At 38.8% G+C, this 19,735-nt stretch overlaps 1 protein-coding gene across 2 annotated transcripts in view; it reads left to right on the top strand.

Annotated features, from left to right (window-relative positions):
* STIMATE (STIM activating enhancer) overlaps nucleotides 1-17,314 on the top strand; it is a 36,331-nt gene extending 19,017 nt beyond the window's left edge. The window contains exons 3-8 of one of the 2 annotated variants that reach the window (XM_061357302.1): nucleotides 427-522; nucleotides 3,716-3,837; nucleotides 10,465-10,577; nucleotides 11,467-11,544; nucleotides 12,403-12,552; nucleotides 13,290-17,314. In XM_061357302.1, coding sequence (XP_061213286.1) covers nucleotides 427-522; nucleotides 3,716-3,837; nucleotides 10,465-10,577; nucleotides 11,467-11,544; nucleotides 12,403-12,552; nucleotides 13,290-13,406 — 676 coding nt within the window. In that variant the 3' untranslated portion in view covers nucleotides 13,407-17,314. The remainder of the gene's footprint in view (nucleotides 1-426; nucleotides 523-3,715; nucleotides 3,838-10,464; nucleotides 10,578-11,466; nucleotides 11,545-12,402; nucleotides 12,553-13,289) is intronic. The other variant, XM_061357303.1, reaches the window with a different exon arrangement.
* The last annotated feature ends 2,421 nt before the right edge of the window (nucleotides 17,315-19,735 follow it).

The raw sequence follows: 19,735 nt of genomic DNA, 5'->3' as shown, positions 1-19,735 counted from the left end.
GATGTTGGTTTTGTCCTCGCTAAAAATGCATAAACATAAAGGGACTGAAATATCTCATGAGACTGGGATACTCAATGTTTACACAAGGTTATTAAAGACTTAGCTAGGTTTAGTGAGGATTAGCTCTTGAATAATGCATATGATACCAAGAGGATATCTCTGGACTTGAAATTTACAATGGTAAGGTTTCAAGTTAGTGTGATTTGGTTTATTGTTTGCAATGTTCAAGGAAAAAAAAGGGGGCAGAATTTAAAATGGAACATTGTTAAATAAGCTAAATTCCAGGGCACTTCATCATTCTGGTGTTCTCAGTTGAAGAAAAAAAATGAATAATTGAGATGGAATTTTAATTAACATAAATTTGCAGTGTCTGGCTGTCACGTAAGCATTTTTGTCTGTCTTAAAAACTGTTTTGACTCTGTACAGGTTTTTAGATACTTCCAAGCAAGCCATAGGGATGTTATTCATCCACTTCGCAAATGTCTATTTATCAGACCTTACAGAAGAAGACCCCTGTTCACTGTAAGTGTTTAAATTCAGAATATCGGTCTTTATGGGAGTTCTGCAGTTGTGTTTGGTGCTGTACCTGGGCAATAATGCAAGATAGGGCTGAGCAACCTATTTTCGTGTTAAAAATCACTTTCAAAAACCTGTGCTTTAACCTGAGTTAATCAAGGTTCTTTTCAGTTCATGGCTGGCAGGACCTGAGAGTTTTTCGGGGGGGGGGCTGTGTATAGATATTTTAGACCAAGAGTAAACTCTTACTACTTCTCCCCTTCCAGTTAATGAATGAGGATTTAGGATGCAGGCTGTAACATGAGTCTGTTTGCTGGAGGAGGTGCTAGGGACCAAAGGTAATGAATATAAAGTTGTGTCCACTAACCTCCAGCTGTTCAATGCAGCAGGACTTTAATAGAAAGTCAGGTTGCTTTCAGGGATACTTAGCAGAAATCATTCATGCTTGTATTTTCTTCTAAACCCTACAGTAGCTACTGCAGTATTGTTTCATTAGGTTAAAACAGGAAATACTGCTCCATACCCTGGCAGTTAGTGCACAAATTAATTTTGCAATGTCACGCTTGGAGCAGTGTGACTAAGTAGATAAGCATTTCACTGTAGTATATTAAACCTGAAGATTTTATGACTAAGACCCTGCCAGGCTCTTTACGGGAGCTCCTGAAGCAAATGGTAATTGTTTGGGTTTGTTCTTTATAGGGCTTATGCTCAAAGAAGCTTACACGTTCCTGGTAATAGAAGCTGTGAAATTACTTTTAAAAGCCTGATAATGTGCCCTTTAAAAGCAATCCAGGTCCTTCAATGGCATCTGCTCTCTGTTGTCCTTTGCTAAACAAAGAAGCTACACAGCCCAAGGAAATGCTTGTGTTGCTTCACAAGCCTGTTTTATTTCCCTTATTCCTCCTCAGTTTCTTCTGCGTTCTTATATGCTATAAATGACCAAGTAAAACACTGCTTTTCTCTTCCCCCCATAAACCATTATGGTGGGGAAAATGCATTTATTTTAACACAGTAACTGTAAAGTTTAAATGATAATTGAGAGTTACAGTAATATCAGGCATCATTGTAGGATTTTTCCTTGCTTACCCTGATAGATTTAAAAACTGGCAGGTGCAAATTGCTTTCATTCTGGTTTTATATACTGAAATACATATTTGAGGAAGCTTACCACAGCTTGCCTAAAATGGTTAGCATTTACAGGTAAAGCTTAAGTATTTTAAAATTGAAAATAGCTGTGCTGTGTGCTGAGTTTTCAAAATGAAGGGCTTCCTAACGTGTTCTATTCTACACGTTTTAGTGCACTCTACATAGCTTTATTTTCAAATGCCACTTCGTGTAACATGATACAAACCAAGAGGGTGAGGCAGAGAGCTGTTCTTCAGTGTTCTCAGGATAACAGAAATAGTGTGTAATTTCTTGGACAAGGACACAGGTCCTCCTTGTTAGCAAAAAAAATAGGATGTAGTATTAACCAAAGCCACTTGTTTTTTTCTTGGGAAAACTACATTCTAAGTGCCAAGTGCGTCAAAATTAGTGAGTAAAAGCAATGTTTCTGTCTGTGACTTTAAATAGTAATAATGTTACTGAGGAAATTCAAACGTGGATAGTTTTCTGTTCTTTCCTGGTTTGTAGTTTGTGGGCTGTTTTCAGAACAAACTCAGAAAATGTACTTTTGGAAAGCATCATGATTCAAAGCTTGGAAAAAAACTACAATTGGAAGTTGCTATTTGTGTTTGGGGATGTAGTGCTGTAGTTTAGGCAGGTGTGTGATAATATCAAAGCTGATAAAACATCTGTTAAAACACCTCGGCAGATGGGTGGTTGGTTGAAGAATTGTAAGTAGAACAAGCAAACGGCACCCTCCTTGTGTACCTCCCCCAGGGTAGTGGGCTGGTTGTGCACGGCACACCGGGAAGGTTGTGTGAATCCAGCCTTTTACTCACTGAACTCAGCCAAATGCATTTATCTGGTAGTGGCGGCAGTTTGTGTTGTCAGTGCCAGTGCCCCGGTTACACCTGAGCAGGGTTAATGCAGTGCATGACAGAACGAACATGTTACCTACGTGTACTGAGCCTGATGTGCTTGGGAATATCGGGCATACATGGCCTGCTCTGTAATTTGATGTGAAATAGCTGTTGGCACATCTCTTCTCCCTGCTCCTGATGGCTGCCTTCCTGCTGTAGGCTTAGAGCAGCCCCTTGTGGCCTTAGAATGACTTGTGTTCTTGTAAACGCTGCCGTTCCTCTGCCAAACACTAAACCTTGGGTTTAACGTTCGTCCAATATGAAGTTCATTAAAACTTCAGTCAGACACACAGCTATTAGAAGATAACTTTTTTTTTTTTTTTGAAGTTTATGGGTAAGTCTTGGCCGAATAAGGGCATGAGCACTTCATTTGTATTCTTGAGCTGCTCTTAAATGGGATTTTGGGGTCAGAACAACTCCTCCTTTACTAATCTGAACGCACATATTCTTTCTTTGCTTTCCATTTTCTCATAGTTTTGTCCCCAGGGATTTGCTACACAGCTAACAAAAGCCCACAGTTCTCTGATTTGCTATTTTTGTCTGTGCAGATAAGTTCCTATAGCTTTAGAGTTTACCTTAACTATTTGGAATTACCAAATAAGAATCTCAGTAGCAGGGATTTACTGTGTGTCTTATAGTTGGCTCTTTCTCAGCTGCTGTTTCATTCAGTACATTTGGTGATAGCAAATAAAAACCAGATTCACTTACAAAATGCTCTAAATTTCAGGTGAACCATTTAATGAAATTAAGAATTAATTTGAAACTCATAGTGATCTTCAGTTGCTTGAAGCAGAAGTAAGATTCCTTTTCCTCTTCTTCCTTTAATTTTACTCAGATGCAGGCTTTCCATGCAGAGTGACCTGAGCAACAGTGTAATGGAAATCTGGATTTAATTTAAAGGAGTAAAATTAATATTGGCATTTATATAGAGTATGTAGGTGCACACATGAAAATAGAGGCTGGAGCTTAACTTTGACAGAAACAAAATATTGAGACCCTTCTAAAACTATTTAAATTTTAGGCTAATGTCATTATGGAAGTGGTAAATTATTATTTTCAATACTTTGGCTACTCAACGTATGTACAGATCTTCTAGCCATCACGGTGTTAAAATACACTAAACCTTGAATAAAATGGACCCTGCTCCTTGTTTTCTTTTGCATTTTTCCTTTCAGGTACCTTATCAACTTCTTGTTAGATGCCACATTAGGGATGCTGTTAATCTACATTGGTATACGTGCAGTCAGCAGCATTGTGGAGTGGCAGCAGTGGGAGTCCCTTCGCTTTGGTGAATATGGTAAATGTTTCTGTTCTTGCACTGAAATGACTTTCAGGATGGAATCTCAGAATATTTCAGCTAATGGCCAACTCATCTTAAAATCATTACACAATGATTATAATGGTCATCTTAACATTTGACTTCTCATAAGGGTTCTTTTAAGTTCTGTATGTCGGCATGCACCTTCTGCGTTATTAAGCTCAGCAAGTCTCTAAGCATTTAGCAAGTTTACAGCAACTGCTTGAACATCCTTTTTATTTTTTGGGAGTGATGAACAAATTGTGATAGTGGCTGATGTCGTGGAAAAAATAACAGCCTGATACATTTACTCTGAAGCACTTTTAAATAAATGATACGTGGAAGGTCATTTCCTATTAAAGCCTTCACTGAACCACGTGCCATTGTCTGAAGATAGGGGCTAAGAGCTCTGCCAGCGCTCTTTAAAATAAACAGCCATGTACCTTCAGTGAAGAGAATGGCAAGATGACCTGTGCTTGTCTTAAAGTAATGATCACTCAAACTCCTGCATGTAGGGTTTGTATCATTGATGAAAAATGCATGTTTTTTGAGCAGGTTAGGGAATAGGCTAGTGAAATCACTTTCACAAGAAGCTGTGGGGTTTATCTTCCATTATGGTAGCTACAGAAGTCCACTGATGTGCACAGGTTGTGGATTTGCAGATGCAAATGGGTATCATACATATCAATATTTAATTCTGTTCAACCTGTTATTTTCAGATTGCTTAGTCTGGCTGGTTGGGAATGGAAGTTCTGTATAGATGCTAAAAATTACATTTGAAGCTCCTTGAGATAGGAATGGGTGGAGAGATTGCCTCGTAAGCCAGCAGTTATGGCTCTTCATCAGAGAGAAACAAAAATTCCCTATGGTTTGGGGAAAAAAAAAAAAAGATAAGTAAAAGCTTTCATAGCAATTCCATAGTTACCATTGGTAGGCTTTCAGGGTCTGTAGGTTTCTTTTGTTTTAAATATCCTAAGTGGCTGACAGAATTAAGAATAAGTAACTAAAGGCCTTGCCAAGATGAACTATTTCAAAAGCTTGGGAAGTTTACAACTGAATAGCATTAACTGCTATTTGCTTTAATGCCAGAGGTTTAAAATAGGGGTGATGACAAGCATCTATCTTAGGAGAAATAACTGTATACGCCATTAGGGCTTTTTTTTTTTTTTTTTCCTTAGATTTATGTAGATTTAATGTGTATCTTTTAGGGTAACATTTGTGGCCATTCAAGCTGTTTAAATCAGCAGTGTCACAGCTCTGTTTATCTGCTTTTTATTGCCACATGCCACAGTCCAGTATTTCCACTCTTTTCTTTGGCCTGGTGAACATCTGACTCTTCGTGGAACTGATTCAAAGAGTAGAAACTTCACCATATGTAGAATAGTTCCCCCAGATCAGTCTTCAGACTTGGGTCTCTAAGGGATTAAAGGGCAAGGAAAGGGCTGAGCCATTGTTGTGATACCCCTTCTGACTGAGCTTTCAGATTGTTGCCCAAAGTCCCATTTTCTCATAGTTGATTGGATTGATGCCATTTAAAGATGTTTCAACAGATTATAGCCCATAGAAAATTGGCTTTCCACTCAGAGTAAAGAAACTTGGTGTATCTATTAAAATTATACATAGGCATTTGTAATCGCATCAAATACCAGATTTTATTTCTTCCTAATAAATAGCATTCTGGGGTTTTTTTCTCTGTAGTCTGTTCTCATTTTAATGTCCTTTTAACAATAAGAAGTCTGTGTGGATGGGAAGATGTGGGGAGCGTATTCATTCTATCTCTTACTGACTTCAAAAATGAACCTGATTTTATTTTAATTAGCTGTGAGGCATCTGTGAATGAAGCAACTCAGCCCTTAAAATCAACAAGTGAACCTTGTTACTTGTGTTCTGTGGTGGAGGTGGCCTGCAACTGATCCATTATTATGATTCTGAATCAGGAGATCTTGTTTATCAAGCCAGGCACAGCTACAGGCTGGGCGGAGAAGAGATTCAGAGCAGCCCTGAGGAGAAGGACTTGGGAGTGCTGGTCAATGAGAAAATGAACATGAGCCGGCTTCAGTGTGCGCTTGCAGCCCAGAAACCAACCGTATCCTGGGCTGCATCCAAAGGAGCATGACCAGCAGGTCGAAGGAGGTGATCCTGCCCCTTTATTCTGCTCTCGTGAGACCTCACCTGGAGCATTGTGTGCAGTTCTGGTGTCCTCAACATAAAAAGGACATGGAACTGTTGGAACAAGCCCAGAGGAGGCCACGAGGATGATCAGGGGACTGGAGCACCTCCCGTATGAAGATAGGCTGAGGAAGTTGGGGCTGTTCAGCCTGGAGAAGAGAAGGCTGCGTGGAGACCTCATAGCAGCCTTCCAGTATCTGAAGGGGGCCTATAGGGATGCTGGGGAGGAGGGACTCTTCATTAGGGACTGTAGTGACAGGACAAGGGGTAATGGGTTAAAACTTAAACAGGGGAAGTTTAGACTGGATATAAGGAAGAAGTTCTTTCCTGTTATGGTGATGAGGCACTGGAATGGGTTGCCCAGGGAGGTTGTGAACACTCCATCCCTGGCAGTGTCCAAGGCCAGGTTGGACAGAGCCTTGGGTGACATGGTTTAGTGCGAGGTGTCCCTGCCCATGGCAGGGGGGGTTGGAACTGGATGATCTTAAGGTCCTTTCCAACCCTAACTATTCTGTGATTCTAAGTATTTCTCTGTGTGTGTGTGTGTGTGTGTGTGTGTGTGTGTAAGCTACGTATGAAATTGTCTGAGTCCGCTTTACTTCGTTGTTCTTTCCAATATCAGATCATTTTATTAGCGACTCTTTTCTGTATCTTCATTAATGTGCTGTCCCAGCCTTAGTGTGTTGGTGTTTTAATCAAGCCATCATAAAGACTATTAAAAAACATATTGTAAATCTGATTTCTGTTAATCATGTGGGAGAGCCTTCTGGTATAAAGACAAATAGCAGATGGAAATTTATTGGTAATGGCTGTGAGGTTAGTAGGGTTAGACTATGTTAGAAATGTGTCTAAAAGGACAAGTTGCATTAGATTGTTTGCTGCCCTCTTCTGTTAAATACTGCTGGTGCTTCTGAAGTAACAACCTTCATGTCACCATTTTATTTAAAATTTTTCACTTTGGCCCCGAGAAAACTTATTTTTCATAAGATTATTTAAAATAATTAAGTAGGGTAGAAGAGGGAGCTAAAGTTTAGTCCTGTGGGGTCACAAGTGTATTTAGACTTAGTATTTTGCAATGAAATACGGATGTTTAGCCTGCATGGGTAGTGAAGTATCTGCTTATTGAGAGGTATTGGAAACTTGAGGCGTTTTATCCGAAGTGGTAAAGTCAAATCCTCAGCTTGGAGATCAGAGTGATTTCAGTTTGTTTGCAAGCAGGGGCCAACAGGAGTCCGTGTCTCTCCCCCACACCCCTGACAAGTTTCTTCTTGTGATTGAGTGATGTTTATGTTTCTAGAGCCTAAATAATCATTTGTCTTAAGTTAATTCTCACTGTGAGCTCATTTCCCTTCTTAGCTCTTACTTGATCCCTAGTGATTCACTACTTGAAGCTGTCACAAAAATAGCACTGTCCTGCTGGCTTTAAAAGCCTCTTCTTTATATGGAGGATAGTTTTTCAACATAAATGCCTCAAGGAAAGGATACCAAATACCAGCATTCATAAATGGCTGCTGTTTGTACAGCAAAACAGCACTGCACGCTCGTTTCTGAGCAAAGTAGCATGACGCTCCCTCAAAGGCTTTTTTATGTCAGCATTTTAAAGTATTAGATTTGTCTTCATATTTCCAGTTTTGTGTTTTCAGATTCGTTACATCAGCAGCTGGATTTTAATAGAAGTGCAAAATCAGTTAATATGTTTGAGTATGTAAAGAGCAGAAAAGCAGTCATGATCTGTAGCGAGAAGAATGTTCCCTGCGTTCTCCTTCCCTTCCTGTCTTAGGCTGCTTTAGCTGCTGTGAGTAGAAAACAGGTGACCAAATCCCTCTTGGGGACAATGAGCTCTATCGGCAGCTAAATCATGCTGTGGTCTCTTTCCTTGTCTTTGCTTCTCAGATGGCAAAGCTCAGAAATCACCTTTGCATCTCTTCCCTCTTAGCTCTTTGTGGCTTAGAGCCATATGGGGTAGGTAGGACTTACTTTTAAACTTTTGTAATTTATTTTGGAGTGATTTGGCATTTTCTTGAGAAAACATCTCAGGATTTGAGCAACAGAGAGAAGTTACAGGACAGAAGAATCACAGGTATTTTGTTCAAGAGCTGTCTATAAACATGAATTTGCAAAGTGGCTGATGCAGGTAGCTTATGCTACTAGAGACTAGGTTTTTTGTTTCTGTTTTTTTTGTTTCAGTCTTTACGCACTTTTTCTTGCAGTAAGATTTCTTCTGACTTGCTGTTTTATTCTAGACATGTAGTTTATACATGACTGGTATAAAATCAGAATTTGAGAGACTGTCAGACTTTAGAAAGTGGGGCTTTATGGTTTCAACAGGAACACTGTAATTTGAGTTTGTGTACTGAATCTTTGAATGTAGAAATGTCCCAGATACTCTTGGGAGCACCTCTGTGCTGATGTTATTAACTTCCACTTTTTCCCTTGAGTTGCCTAGTTTATGAAATAGTAAAAAAAGCTTAGTTGGAAATTTTCTCCAGAGATCATCTGATCCAGCCTCCTGCTTGAAGCAGGGTTAACTTCAAAGTGCAGCAGGTTGTTCAGGGTGGCTCCAGTCCAGCTTTTAATTTATCCATGGTTTAATATTTAAGAACCCTTTTTGTGTAACCTACTCCAGTGCTTAACCATTCTCATTGTGAAAGCTTTTTTGCTTTCTGTCAGAACTGTGCATGCACCCATCCAATCTGTATCTCCTCAACTTAACTACAGCGGTGCTTTCGGGACATTGTCAAAAGAGATGGTAAATTCAAACTAAAGAACACCCCTGTTGTCCCTGCTTGTAATTAGAGCTGAGAGATCATTTTGTAGAAGCAGTAGGGCACACAAAATCCTTAGGTAGAATGTAACATATGCAATGTCTAATTTCAGTCATACACCAAGAAAAACAAACAACCGTCCGCACAAAACCACCACTGAACAAAACGTTCACTGGTGATAGTGCACAACACTCTTAATACAGAGTTTCACAGTTTCTGGACATTCAGAAATCTCATGTGACAGAGTTGGAATAGATGCAAACTGCTATAGCTGTCTGCTTTTATAAATTAAATATAGATTGGAAAAGAGCTTAGAATAAACTGGAAAAGTTTCAGTGGTAGATCTGTAGCTAAAGGTAGTTAAAGCTAGAGAATGCTAATAAAAATGTGGAGTATAGAAATTAATTGCTAAGTTTTCATTCTCAAATCTGATTCAGGCCTTGTATCTTCAGAAGAATCACAGTTGCTCAAGTTAGATACTGATGGTTCCGTTTTTAAATTTTCTAACTTTTTTTAAACAGAAGCTATAAACTCTGGTGTATAATAGCAAAACTTGAACATTTAAACCATTTTCCTCTTGGGCCATTGGGTGTTGATCACTAGCTCTTACTGTAAAACTTGTTTAGAAAGTTCTCTTTGTTTTGGACCCCAGTCTGATTCATGTTTTTCTTCATAGCATTTAAGCAGCAAGCAGTAAGTCTCAAGACTATTACCGAGTATTAATACTGAAAGCCTTTCAGAAGTATTTCAGAAAAGGAAGTAGCAGCTATCCACTCTGCATTACAAATACATAAAAGCATCTGAATTTTATTTAATTATTCATCCCCAGACCATAAGTTTTAAGCTGGCTTTGAAGATGTGGAAGCTGTTGTGAAGAACAAAGAGCAAACACCTCCCTCCAAAGCTTTCTTTTGGTTTCCAGTGAAGTGCTGCTTTAAGCTCACCTGTGAAACTTGCTGGGCATATCAGCCCTCTTGTATCCCTTTACTTTTTTGTCCTTTCCTCTTATTGTTTTCATAGTAGTCTACATAAGTTTTCATGTTCAAATATTTGTTGCTCTGTCCTGACAGATAACTTAATAGACTCAGGTTTTCACTCTGCCACAATGAGTGCTGTAGAGTTTCAGACCCTTTCAGATTGAAACTAAAATGTGATCATCTTAATTTTTTTTGTTCAGTTAAATTCTTCATAGCATCTCTTGCATTTGTTGCTTCAGTTATGATTGGTTAGTTATGGTAACTAACTTTGTAGAGAGAAAAAAATACGTTTAAGGTAGCACTGGGAGAACAGCAGAAATTCTCACCTTAGACTAAAGGGATATATGTTTTTCTTCAGCTATGTTGCCCTTTTAAGAAACTTAATACTTCATGGTAGAGGGTCAAGAATAACAATTTGATGAGAAACAAATTAACACGGCTATATCGGTCTTGCTTTCATCAGATTATGTAAAACAGTGAGCGTATAACCAGGTACTGCTGAACTGGGTAAAGTCCTGTTACATTCAGGTTCTAACTGATAGTTCATGAAAGTTGTGGTGAGGCTGAGGGAGGGGAAGGAGCAGCACCAAGGAAGCTGGAGAAGGCACTTTAAGAGGACATAGCTGCCCTGCTTCTTCTTAACTGCTTTTCTAAAATGTTTACTGTGAAGTCAAATCAACCCTGTGCATATATAGAACCTTTCTTCTTTCCTGCAGGTGACCCACTGCAGTGCACTGCTTGGGTGGGCCAATGTGTTCTGTACATATTGATTATGACATTTGAGAAAACCATCATCATTATAGTGCTGCTTATACCTCAGTGGAAGGAGGTTTGTATTTTTACAGCATTTTACAGACAAATTTCAGGTGGAAGCTGTAAAGCAGTAGACTTGTAATAGTGTTTATTTGTTCAGCTCAAGCATCATAACTATCAACAGTCAATGCCATGTAACTCTGGTACTGGTATGTTGGTTTTGTTGGATTAGGACACTAGTTAAGGCTACTACTTAGGCTTTCTGGCATCCATTGGCAGTAGCATCCCACCATATTTTGGAGGGGGGTTTATGTACTCCAGTATATAAAGTTTTATTCTATCTCCTTGTCTGAGTGCTCTTGAAGCCACAAGGTCGTTCTTCTTTTTCTTAATTCTTTAACCCTTACTTACAGCTATTTTGTACTTGCAGTATTTTAATGAATTTTCCTTGCTTGACCTTTTTAATAGATCTAGACTGTGAAATTTTAGAAACTTGCAATGGATTAGTGAAGCCGTTGCTGATAAGTAATAATTTTGACAGAACCTGGGCAATGTATTACTCGAAGTAATAGTGTGTAGTGTTACAGCCCATTAAAACCAGCTAGTCCTATTGTGCGTTCTGGACTACTTTGGGAACCATCTTGTGTATTTTGTAAAACTCTGTTCTGTTTATGAATTCCGTTCCTGGGGAACATGCAGCTCTGAAATGTTCGAGATGATTCTAACACAGCTTTTCAGACTTCTGTAAACAAACATGACAGAGAGAAGTTTCTTGCCAGACCCACTTAGTATCTGTGGTGATTTAGAAGCTGTCCTAAGTACTTTCCTTTTCTGCAAAGCTGTCCTTTTTTTGGTTTATATGAATTATTTCTGTAGCAATAGCTGGTACATGAACAATTGCACTTACTAATCCAGTTATGTGCACATGCTGCTATGATTTGAACTTAATCCTTTTCTTTTCACAGGTAGCTTTACTGAACCCTATAGAGAACCCCCAGTTGGAGCTGGCTATCGTCATGCTGATAGTTCCCTTCTTTGTTAATGTTAGTACAACTTTCATGCTTCTGTGAGATGTTTACTTGGATATCTTTCAGCCGTGTGTTTGTTAGTTAACATTAGTCCTTAAAGCACAGTGTACCTTGGTGCTTAAGTTTTAAAGAGGAAGGGTGTTAAAGAATGAATAAAATGTCTGGCTATGTGGATTTTACAAAGCTGAAATCCATATTAAGCCAAGTAACCAGGCTCAGGAGAGGTGCAGAAATGCTTCTTTGGCATGATGAATTCAGTAGATTGAATGTAATACCGAAATACTGCCACAGAGGTTATAAAATTACAATGAAATTTGCTTTGGGAAACAGTTGGTCTAAGGATAGCTGTTCTGTGAAGTATCCTATGTCTGACCATAGCAAATAGTGGCTGGCCTATGACAGAGCAGAAGGAAAGGGCAAGTGAGCAGTCATCCTTCCCAAAGTAAACTCTCCTAGCAATCTGGGATTTAGGAACTAGAACCAGAGGTGGTGGGTGTCCTTGTATTTAATGACTGCTGGTGTGTTTTCTTTCATCAGTTTGTTCAAGCATTGATTTTTATCCTTTGAAAACCTAAAGTCTGTTGTACTAAGATGTCTGTCTAAACCATTCACATTTCTTCGTGAAAAGTTAATATATGATCACTCTGAATAACAGCTACTTTTCTTATTTTCTTCTGTCCTATAAAGGAATAAAGTAGCTATTTTCTAGAGCATTCATGCAGTGTGTAATCAGCTATGCCTGTAAAAGATTGTACCTGTTTGGCCAGTTCATAATTTTTGCCAAGTTTTCCTAATTCTGTCCAAATACTGACTAAATGAACATACACTTCTCTGAGGAAAACTGAACTGTCACTTCCCCCTTGTCCTTAACAGGCGTTAATGTTCTGGGTAGTAGATAATTTTCTCATGAAGAAAGGGAAGACAAAAGCTAAACTTGAAGAAAAAGAAGCAGGACAAGATTCAAGAAATGGAAGTAAAGTCCGATACAGGAGAGCAGCATCACATGAAGAGTCAGAGTCAGAAGTACGTACAGTTAATTATTGCAATTAGTACAGTACCAATCCTGTTCATCCCTCATGTACTTCTAATGGTAGTTCCTAGCATTTGCAGTTGAAATCCAGTTCAGCAGAATGGCATTGTTGGACCACTAACGGTAGTTATCTTCTCTCCAGACCAGCAGGAAGACATCATAATATGTGTGAATATCAGAGTTACAAATGCTTCTAAGAAAGGCCACACAGAATACAAAACTAACAGACAATTCTAACTTAGAGAGTTTAAAGCTTAAAGAGAGGAAGCTGGGGGAGGCAGCTGTCCTGACGTTGAAGAAGTATTTGTATCCTTGCTTTAGCATAATTTTGTTCTGAATTAAGTGGTCAGTTTTCAGTTCAGATGGATGATGTGTGGTATCTTTGAAGGTAAGTTGTTTTAGCTTTTAGATGGTTAACATAACTTTTCTGTGTTACAGACAGTACTATTTATATGGGGTTTTCTTTATCAGTTCTTTAGGTTTAGAGTCAGTGACTGTAGTAGACATTAATACATATGCATCTTTCTTTGAAATGTACTAGAGGTTCCAGAAGGGATGTCTGATGTTGTTTGATGGTACTGGCAGTAAAACCAAACTGTATTCTGTAAGCTCACTCTTGAGTAAATAGTAAGGTACTTTGCAAGCATGAAAAAAGAGAAAGGTTAAAAGCAGAATGAAGAAAGAATGTGACTTTGATCCATGTTACTCAGAAGCTCAAATTTGTTTTTAGATCCTTATTTCAGCAGATGATGAGATGGAGGAATCAGATGCTGAAGAGGACTTGCGTAGACTGACCAACTTAAAACCCATTAAAAAGAAGAAGCATCGTTTTGGTCTGCCTGTATGACAAATTCCCCGACCTGTGTATTTGCAGGTTTCATGGCAAAAACTTCAGTCGGTGGGGTTTAATGTTGCAATTGCGTCTCCCTTTTCATACAAAGTGACTTAAAAGCAAGGTCTACCAACAGAACGCCGATGGTTAGAAGACTTCCAGTTCAGTTGCACGAAGGACACACTGACCAATATGCAAGAATGTGTTTCCATCATGTGTGAAAAATACAGCGTTATTACAGACTAGTTGCTAAGGGGATTTGTATCTGACAAGTCAGAAAAGATCCCTGGAAGCAGATGCAGCAATCTTTCACTTGTGGTTACCAATGGTGCAGTTTAAGATATTCTCAAAAAGGCATCAGAATCAACTAAGTTAAAGGAGTGTGTTTTATTACTAAAACTGGCTTTTGCAGCATAATTCCTAGAGCAGAATAGTTTATGGTTACAAGCTGTAACTTAATGTTATTTTTTTAAGTACAAATGTTTACTTGTTACCGGGTACCTATAGAACTAATAGGTGGAACAAAGATTTTTTTCCAAGTCTCCTCAAATCTATTTGACTATTTTATATTTAAGTTATATTTTCATACAGTTGTATTTAAAGATTCGCTTTGTCAGAAAAAAGGGCACAGTTCCCTTTTTTTGTGCAGAACAGGTCAAAAAAATTGTAGTAAAAATCTTATTTATCCTTGTGTCCTGGTTAAAGACAAAGGGAGTGCAGAGAGAAAAGCTCTGGCAGTGCTGAAGTCACCAAACATGACAAAAAATGCAGTTCTAAGTGTGCTTCTTACCACATAATTTGACAATACCTTTTTTAATAGGAGGTGGTGTTTGCGTATTTGACAAACGTGCACTTTAGTGTATAGCAAAAATCTGTTGTGATAGGTTATTTGTGAAACTAGTATCTATGGATTACTGTAATTATTTCTGTTTCTGCAAGTCTCTTGTGCATACCTCTCAAATGACCCAGAAAAGATGAAATGTTCCTTATGCTTTTTGTTATATAGGGCCCATGGTACAAGACAGTGACCTGACTGAACCAGTTTCGCTATAATATTGCAACTAATTCTGTTCCTTGTTTTTTGTTGGAAAAGCAGTCTTATTTTTAATGCACTGAAAAAAGATTTCTCCTGTTTAATTTCCATAAAGTCTGATTATCCTTTAGTACTTAAGAAAAACCCCAAGAGGTATAACACAATTGTTACTACATAATCTGATTTTCAGTGTCTGTCTTCTCATAACTGACAACACATGCTAGTCTGAAACCTAGCAAGCATGTTTTCAGTGGCATCCTTTAGCTTTGCATGTTTTCTCAATGATAGTTTCTGACAGCTTTCCTTGCTCAGTTAAACCTTGTGCAGGACAAGGTGATGTGTCAAAGAGGTGACAACAGACCTTAACTGCAAATCTGTTGTAGTATCTGGACATCAGAAATGATCCAAGCCTTAAACCAAACAGTTTCATTGGAAAACTGCTCAGAACTTTTTAAGATTTTTTACGTTTTTTATAGATTTACTAGGTCTTAATGTGATTTATTATCCAGACCACTTAAATGGGCCTTAGTAAATACTGAACTGTGCGCTCCCGTACCTATTTTCACTATTCCAGCATTGCTTTTCATTGCTTGGCTGCTGAGGTGAACAGAGTGCTCTGAGACTTCAGGTGCCCGGCCAGCTAGACAGGACATTTTACCAACCCTAATATTTGCTCGTTTAGTTGAGCTACTGACCTTTGTTACTGTGCACTGAAATGTAATAACTGCAATAAGTTTAAGTACTAGTGTTTCTTTTAGACTAAATCTAGAAACTAAGGACAATGGAAGCTTAATTGAGTTATTCTAAGGGGGGGGGGGGGGGGAAATATGTCCCTAATCAGTGTTGCCTCTGGTTTAGGGGTTGTTTGTTGGGGTTTTTTCTCATTGATTGTGACTTGCATCTTCACTGACTATTTACCACTGGGCGGGCGCGTATCTTCAAAAGCACAGTACTTCAAAGAATTCATTTTCATCCACAGAATAGTCTCACAGAGCTCACTTTTTGGAAGGGGCTTAACAGCTAGGACTGGCTCTGGTTGCAAATGTCAACATTTTAATGTTTCAGCATAGGCTTTGTTCTATTTCAGGTAGTGAAATAAAGCTGTTCAACACTGTGCAACCCTTGCTGTCCTCCTCAACCATCAGAGATAACTGAGCAGCACACACAAATTAACTGTACAAGTTTTCATTTTATCTTCTTTACCCTCTTTTTCTCCAGTTACTTAAATTATCAAATTATTTCTATTTCTAGTCTCATGTTTAGTCTGTGAACTGTTAGTATAAAATTATGGCCTTAATCATGTAAAAATGTTTTGAGCAGACCTCAAACTTATTAACCAACTACAAAATAGCGTAAAGCACTATGGAGCAGTTTCTTGAAGATGTTTGTAGCAAAGTTATATGAATGCCTAATTGTTCATGTCTTAAGTGCTTTAATGTCACTTGGTTTGAGATTTTGATATGCCTAGCGAGATGATGTAGTAAAGCACTGTGAGCCAAAGAGACAGAAGTATTTTACATACCACAGTAGTAACAGGAGGTGAAAAATCAGCTCTACCCTTCTCTACTAAAGTAAATTTATTTACAATCTTAGCCAAGTAACAAAAACTGGGTAGGAATTGTTTGTTTTGTTGGTGGGTTTTTTTTTTTCCTATTCATTCCTTTTTATTATGTGAAAGAGTTGGAAATGTAAAATTGGCTGTTTCTGTCTTTATAAGATAAAAATTGGAACTCGTAGTAGGTAGAAGTAGCGCAAGTGCTCTGTCTGCAGAGCTTGTATGTGGGAGAAGGAAGTATGTGCCTCGTGCGTCACTATGTTTTACTGTTCATTGAAATGTGTTGGCTGTACAGTCTGAAATAAACTTTTCATAAAGAGCTGGCCGAGTAGTAATACTAGAACATGGTGACTTTGCATTATCCTCGAATTATTGCTCTAAATTTATGCCTGGTAAACGTACTTCATGACAGCTCATAGGAAAGCTTTAATTCAGGCTGTGCTTAAGAAATGTGATTCTGTTTAATGAAAATAAGCTATGTAGTATATGCTGAAGTAAGAGAAAGGGGTTATAACTTAAAGAAGAGACACAGAAGTATTAGCGGAGATTGAATTTACCACAAATGGTCAACTCAAATGTATTAACTGTTTCTAGAATCTGACCTGTGACACATCTGCATAAACCTAAAACACTAGTGTTGTCTAATATGTGGTTTTCAAGTTCTGGCTTTAATATGTTCAAGTCCCCTTGTGTTACTTTAAGTAGGTAAATGCAGTTTGTTAATGTTGCTAACTAAAATGTACTATAGCTTCAGGGAAAACTCAGAAACTGAGTTGCAAATTAGAGCAATGCAAAGCAATCCTCCGCAGGTGTCTGCTCTGATTCCAGCTGTGCCTGGGGAGGGAGGCATGGGCTCTGCCTAGAGCTCAGCATCACAAGGAATTCCTGCCACTGTGCTTGACTAACCCACGTTTGCAACTTTGCTGTGTTTTTTACAGGAGAAAGCAGTAATGAAAGTGAATACATTCAGCTACATCGAGTCAGAGTAGATCTACAGCATAGGTGTGCAAACTTTTTTTAGGTAAAGTTTCCAGTTCTATTACTGAAAATTACTACTATGGTTTTACAAAGTAAAACTGCAGTATCTTTAAAAAAGGGACTCTTTTGTAGGTGTGTTTGTCTTGCGTGGGTATCCGTCTCAAACTGAACGTTGCGTTTGTTTCTAAGTAAATCCAGAGTATAGCCTGTGTGAGCAAAACCAAGAGCTGTATTCTGCTGCCCTGTGTTTGGACCATATTGTTAAATCAGTGGTGTTACCTTAAACTTTTAAGGGTATCTGATGTAATTACATTGTATAATGGTTTACAATAAAGTTTGACTTATTACAGATTTGTACACTTGTTTTATACTTGTTCTGTTTAAAAGTGTGTGTTTCAATGTTCATAAAGCGCTGCTGTGGGGAGCAGGTTTGGCTACTGGACTTGAACTGCAGATCTAATTTTTGGCACTCTCATGTTGGTATTAATTTCAGTTACCTTAACAACAAGTTCCATTTCAGTTGGAGGCACTGCTATTCTTAAGTAGCACGTTTTGTTTATGACTAAGAATTCTTGCAGGCTCCTCTGGGATCTGCTCCCTGAGGAGGGTTTTTGCCCTCTGCGTGTGCACAAATGGAGAATCACCGTATACATTTTCATGCTGAAAATAAAACATTTGATGGGCAGCCTCAGAACTCCTGAGATTGCAGAGCATTGACCTCCGGCTTTCTGGGAGTGTAGGATATTGTGAAAATGCTTTAACCACACAGCTGATGGTCACAGCCTGCTTTCGGCTCCAGCAAAGCCAGACCTTTTGGTTGCTGCCAACAGCAAATGTGTAAGTTCAGAAATTTCTGAATTTGCCTCCAGTGTCCTGCTCTTTGGTAGAGGCGTGGCCTAATTCGGTAACTTGTTAACCTGTTTTTAATTATTGCCCTCCTGATTTGTTTGCAGCAGATAATAGAAATTCCAGCAGAGGGACAATGTCTGAGCATCCTGTTGAGAAGTTTGCTTGTGCAGTGCTGTGTATCACAGAACTCATGTAGTACCTCCTTGAAGACAGAAAATGGCCATGTGGGAATGTCTAGTTCCAGAACCAATAGCCTGTCCCGTCTCCAGAGGACAACATGCTGGAGGTGACCAGTACCTTCTTTGCTCACTTGCTTTACTTCCCAGAACCATGAAAAAAGAAAAGAGGGCAGCAGTGCTAATTCTCTTCTGTCTGATGAAGCCATTGTTCCTACATGCTAACTTTGTAGTGCAGACTTGTCTCTTAAGCTCCTGGGAAACAGCTTCTTTGATTATCAGTGTCTGCAGCAAGCTGTTGGACATCCTTTATTACACCCAGCAAAATGAATGTAGCCTCGCTTGTTTGTTTTCCTGTTTTGTTGGGCGGAAAGATGCCATCTTAACTTTCCAGCTTCCCATGGAGGTGTGGCAGGGTATCTCCCATCAACATTCCAGAATGCTGGAGGAATGAGGAGGACTGTGTAGGATGAGAGCTGGCTCACTGTGAAGCTGTAACATGACCACATGCAGCTGATCAATTTTTTGTTATTATTTTAAAATTTTAGGGTACAAATAGAGGTTGATACCTTTATGCAAGAGTAGAGCAGAAATCCTGTTCTTGGTGAGCTGCTGTTGCTGTCACCCCTGCCTGTTTTGATGGAAGAAATTTATAGTGTGTTCTGATGTGCTGGACCTGTACTGATTTGATCCATGACTACCTCTGTAGCTCCTCTATGTTTACCCATGACTTTGATTACTTTCCACCTCCTACGTTGAGGTAGTCCCATACCCACCACAACCTTAAATGGAATTCAGAGAATAATCTTCAACTTACCAAGTCTGTCAGTCCACTGAGGGGTGTTGGCAGTTTCTTGGAGGAGAAGTCAAATCATCTGTGAGATCTGTGTGAGGAATATGTCGTACCCATTAAATGAAGCAATTCTGAAAGCTTAAGGGAAAAAATAGTTCAGTGCCCTGAATTCTAAATATTTGGTTTAACCATGCAGAATGTTATTTTCCTGTTGTAATAAACAGCATCAGAATAATGATGAATCTGGAACTGTATAGAAGCATCTGAGTAATTTGTATAATAGAAAAAATCTGCTGTTTTTCCTGAAGTTGATATATCATTCCTATGCTTTGTTAGCTTACTAAAAAGTGCTGTTGTTCTGAGGAAACAATTCCCCTTGTTTACTAAGCCATGGGTTAAACATTAAAAACTCTAGAAAAGGTTTTTCTACTGTCAGCATATATAGTAGGGAACATGGTAGTCACGTCTGAGTAAGCTATTCCTATACAGATGACAGGTGAGATAATCAAACTTACTAGTAGTGCTCTAAGTAGAAAGTGATTTTACTCTGTTGTGTAAGAGCTGGCATCAGAGCAAGCCTAGCACAACTGTAAAACCATGCCCTAATGTATCAACTCTCCTAAAAGCACAAAATACCCTTCTGTTAAAGATCCCTGTGCAAAAGTGATTTAGGGCACAATGTTATGCTTTTGATAGTAGGTTCATATAATCTTTAGAAAATGCATCTTTTATTATACTACAAAAGAAATGCAAACACTTTCTCCTTTTTTTCCCCATCAGGAGGATTCGGAGCCCAATTTTGTGGCCATAACAAAGTTTTGCCTTTTAAAGTTATAAATAGAGCCCCAGCAGTCTCAGGAATTCGTTTTTGTAGTGGTTTGGGCTTCCCTGTGGTGCCGGTGCCTCAGCTGTCTGCTCCCATCAGTCCCAGCTCCATCCCTCCCCAAGCATGAGGCACAG

Source organism: Neopsephotus bourkii, unplaced genomic scaffold (genome assembly GCF_033783945.1).
Source record: "Neopsephotus bourkii isolate Nb327-2 ecotype Australia unplaced genomic scaffold, CSIRO-AGI_Nbou_v1 NB_887, whole genome shotgun sequence".
Taxonomy (NCBI): domain Eukaryota; kingdom Metazoa; phylum Chordata; class Aves; order Psittaciformes; family Psittacidae; genus Neopsephotus; species Neopsephotus bourkii.
The sequence above is the reverse complement of the archived record's forward strand: the minus strand, read 5'-3'. Positions and strand labels throughout refer to the sequence as shown.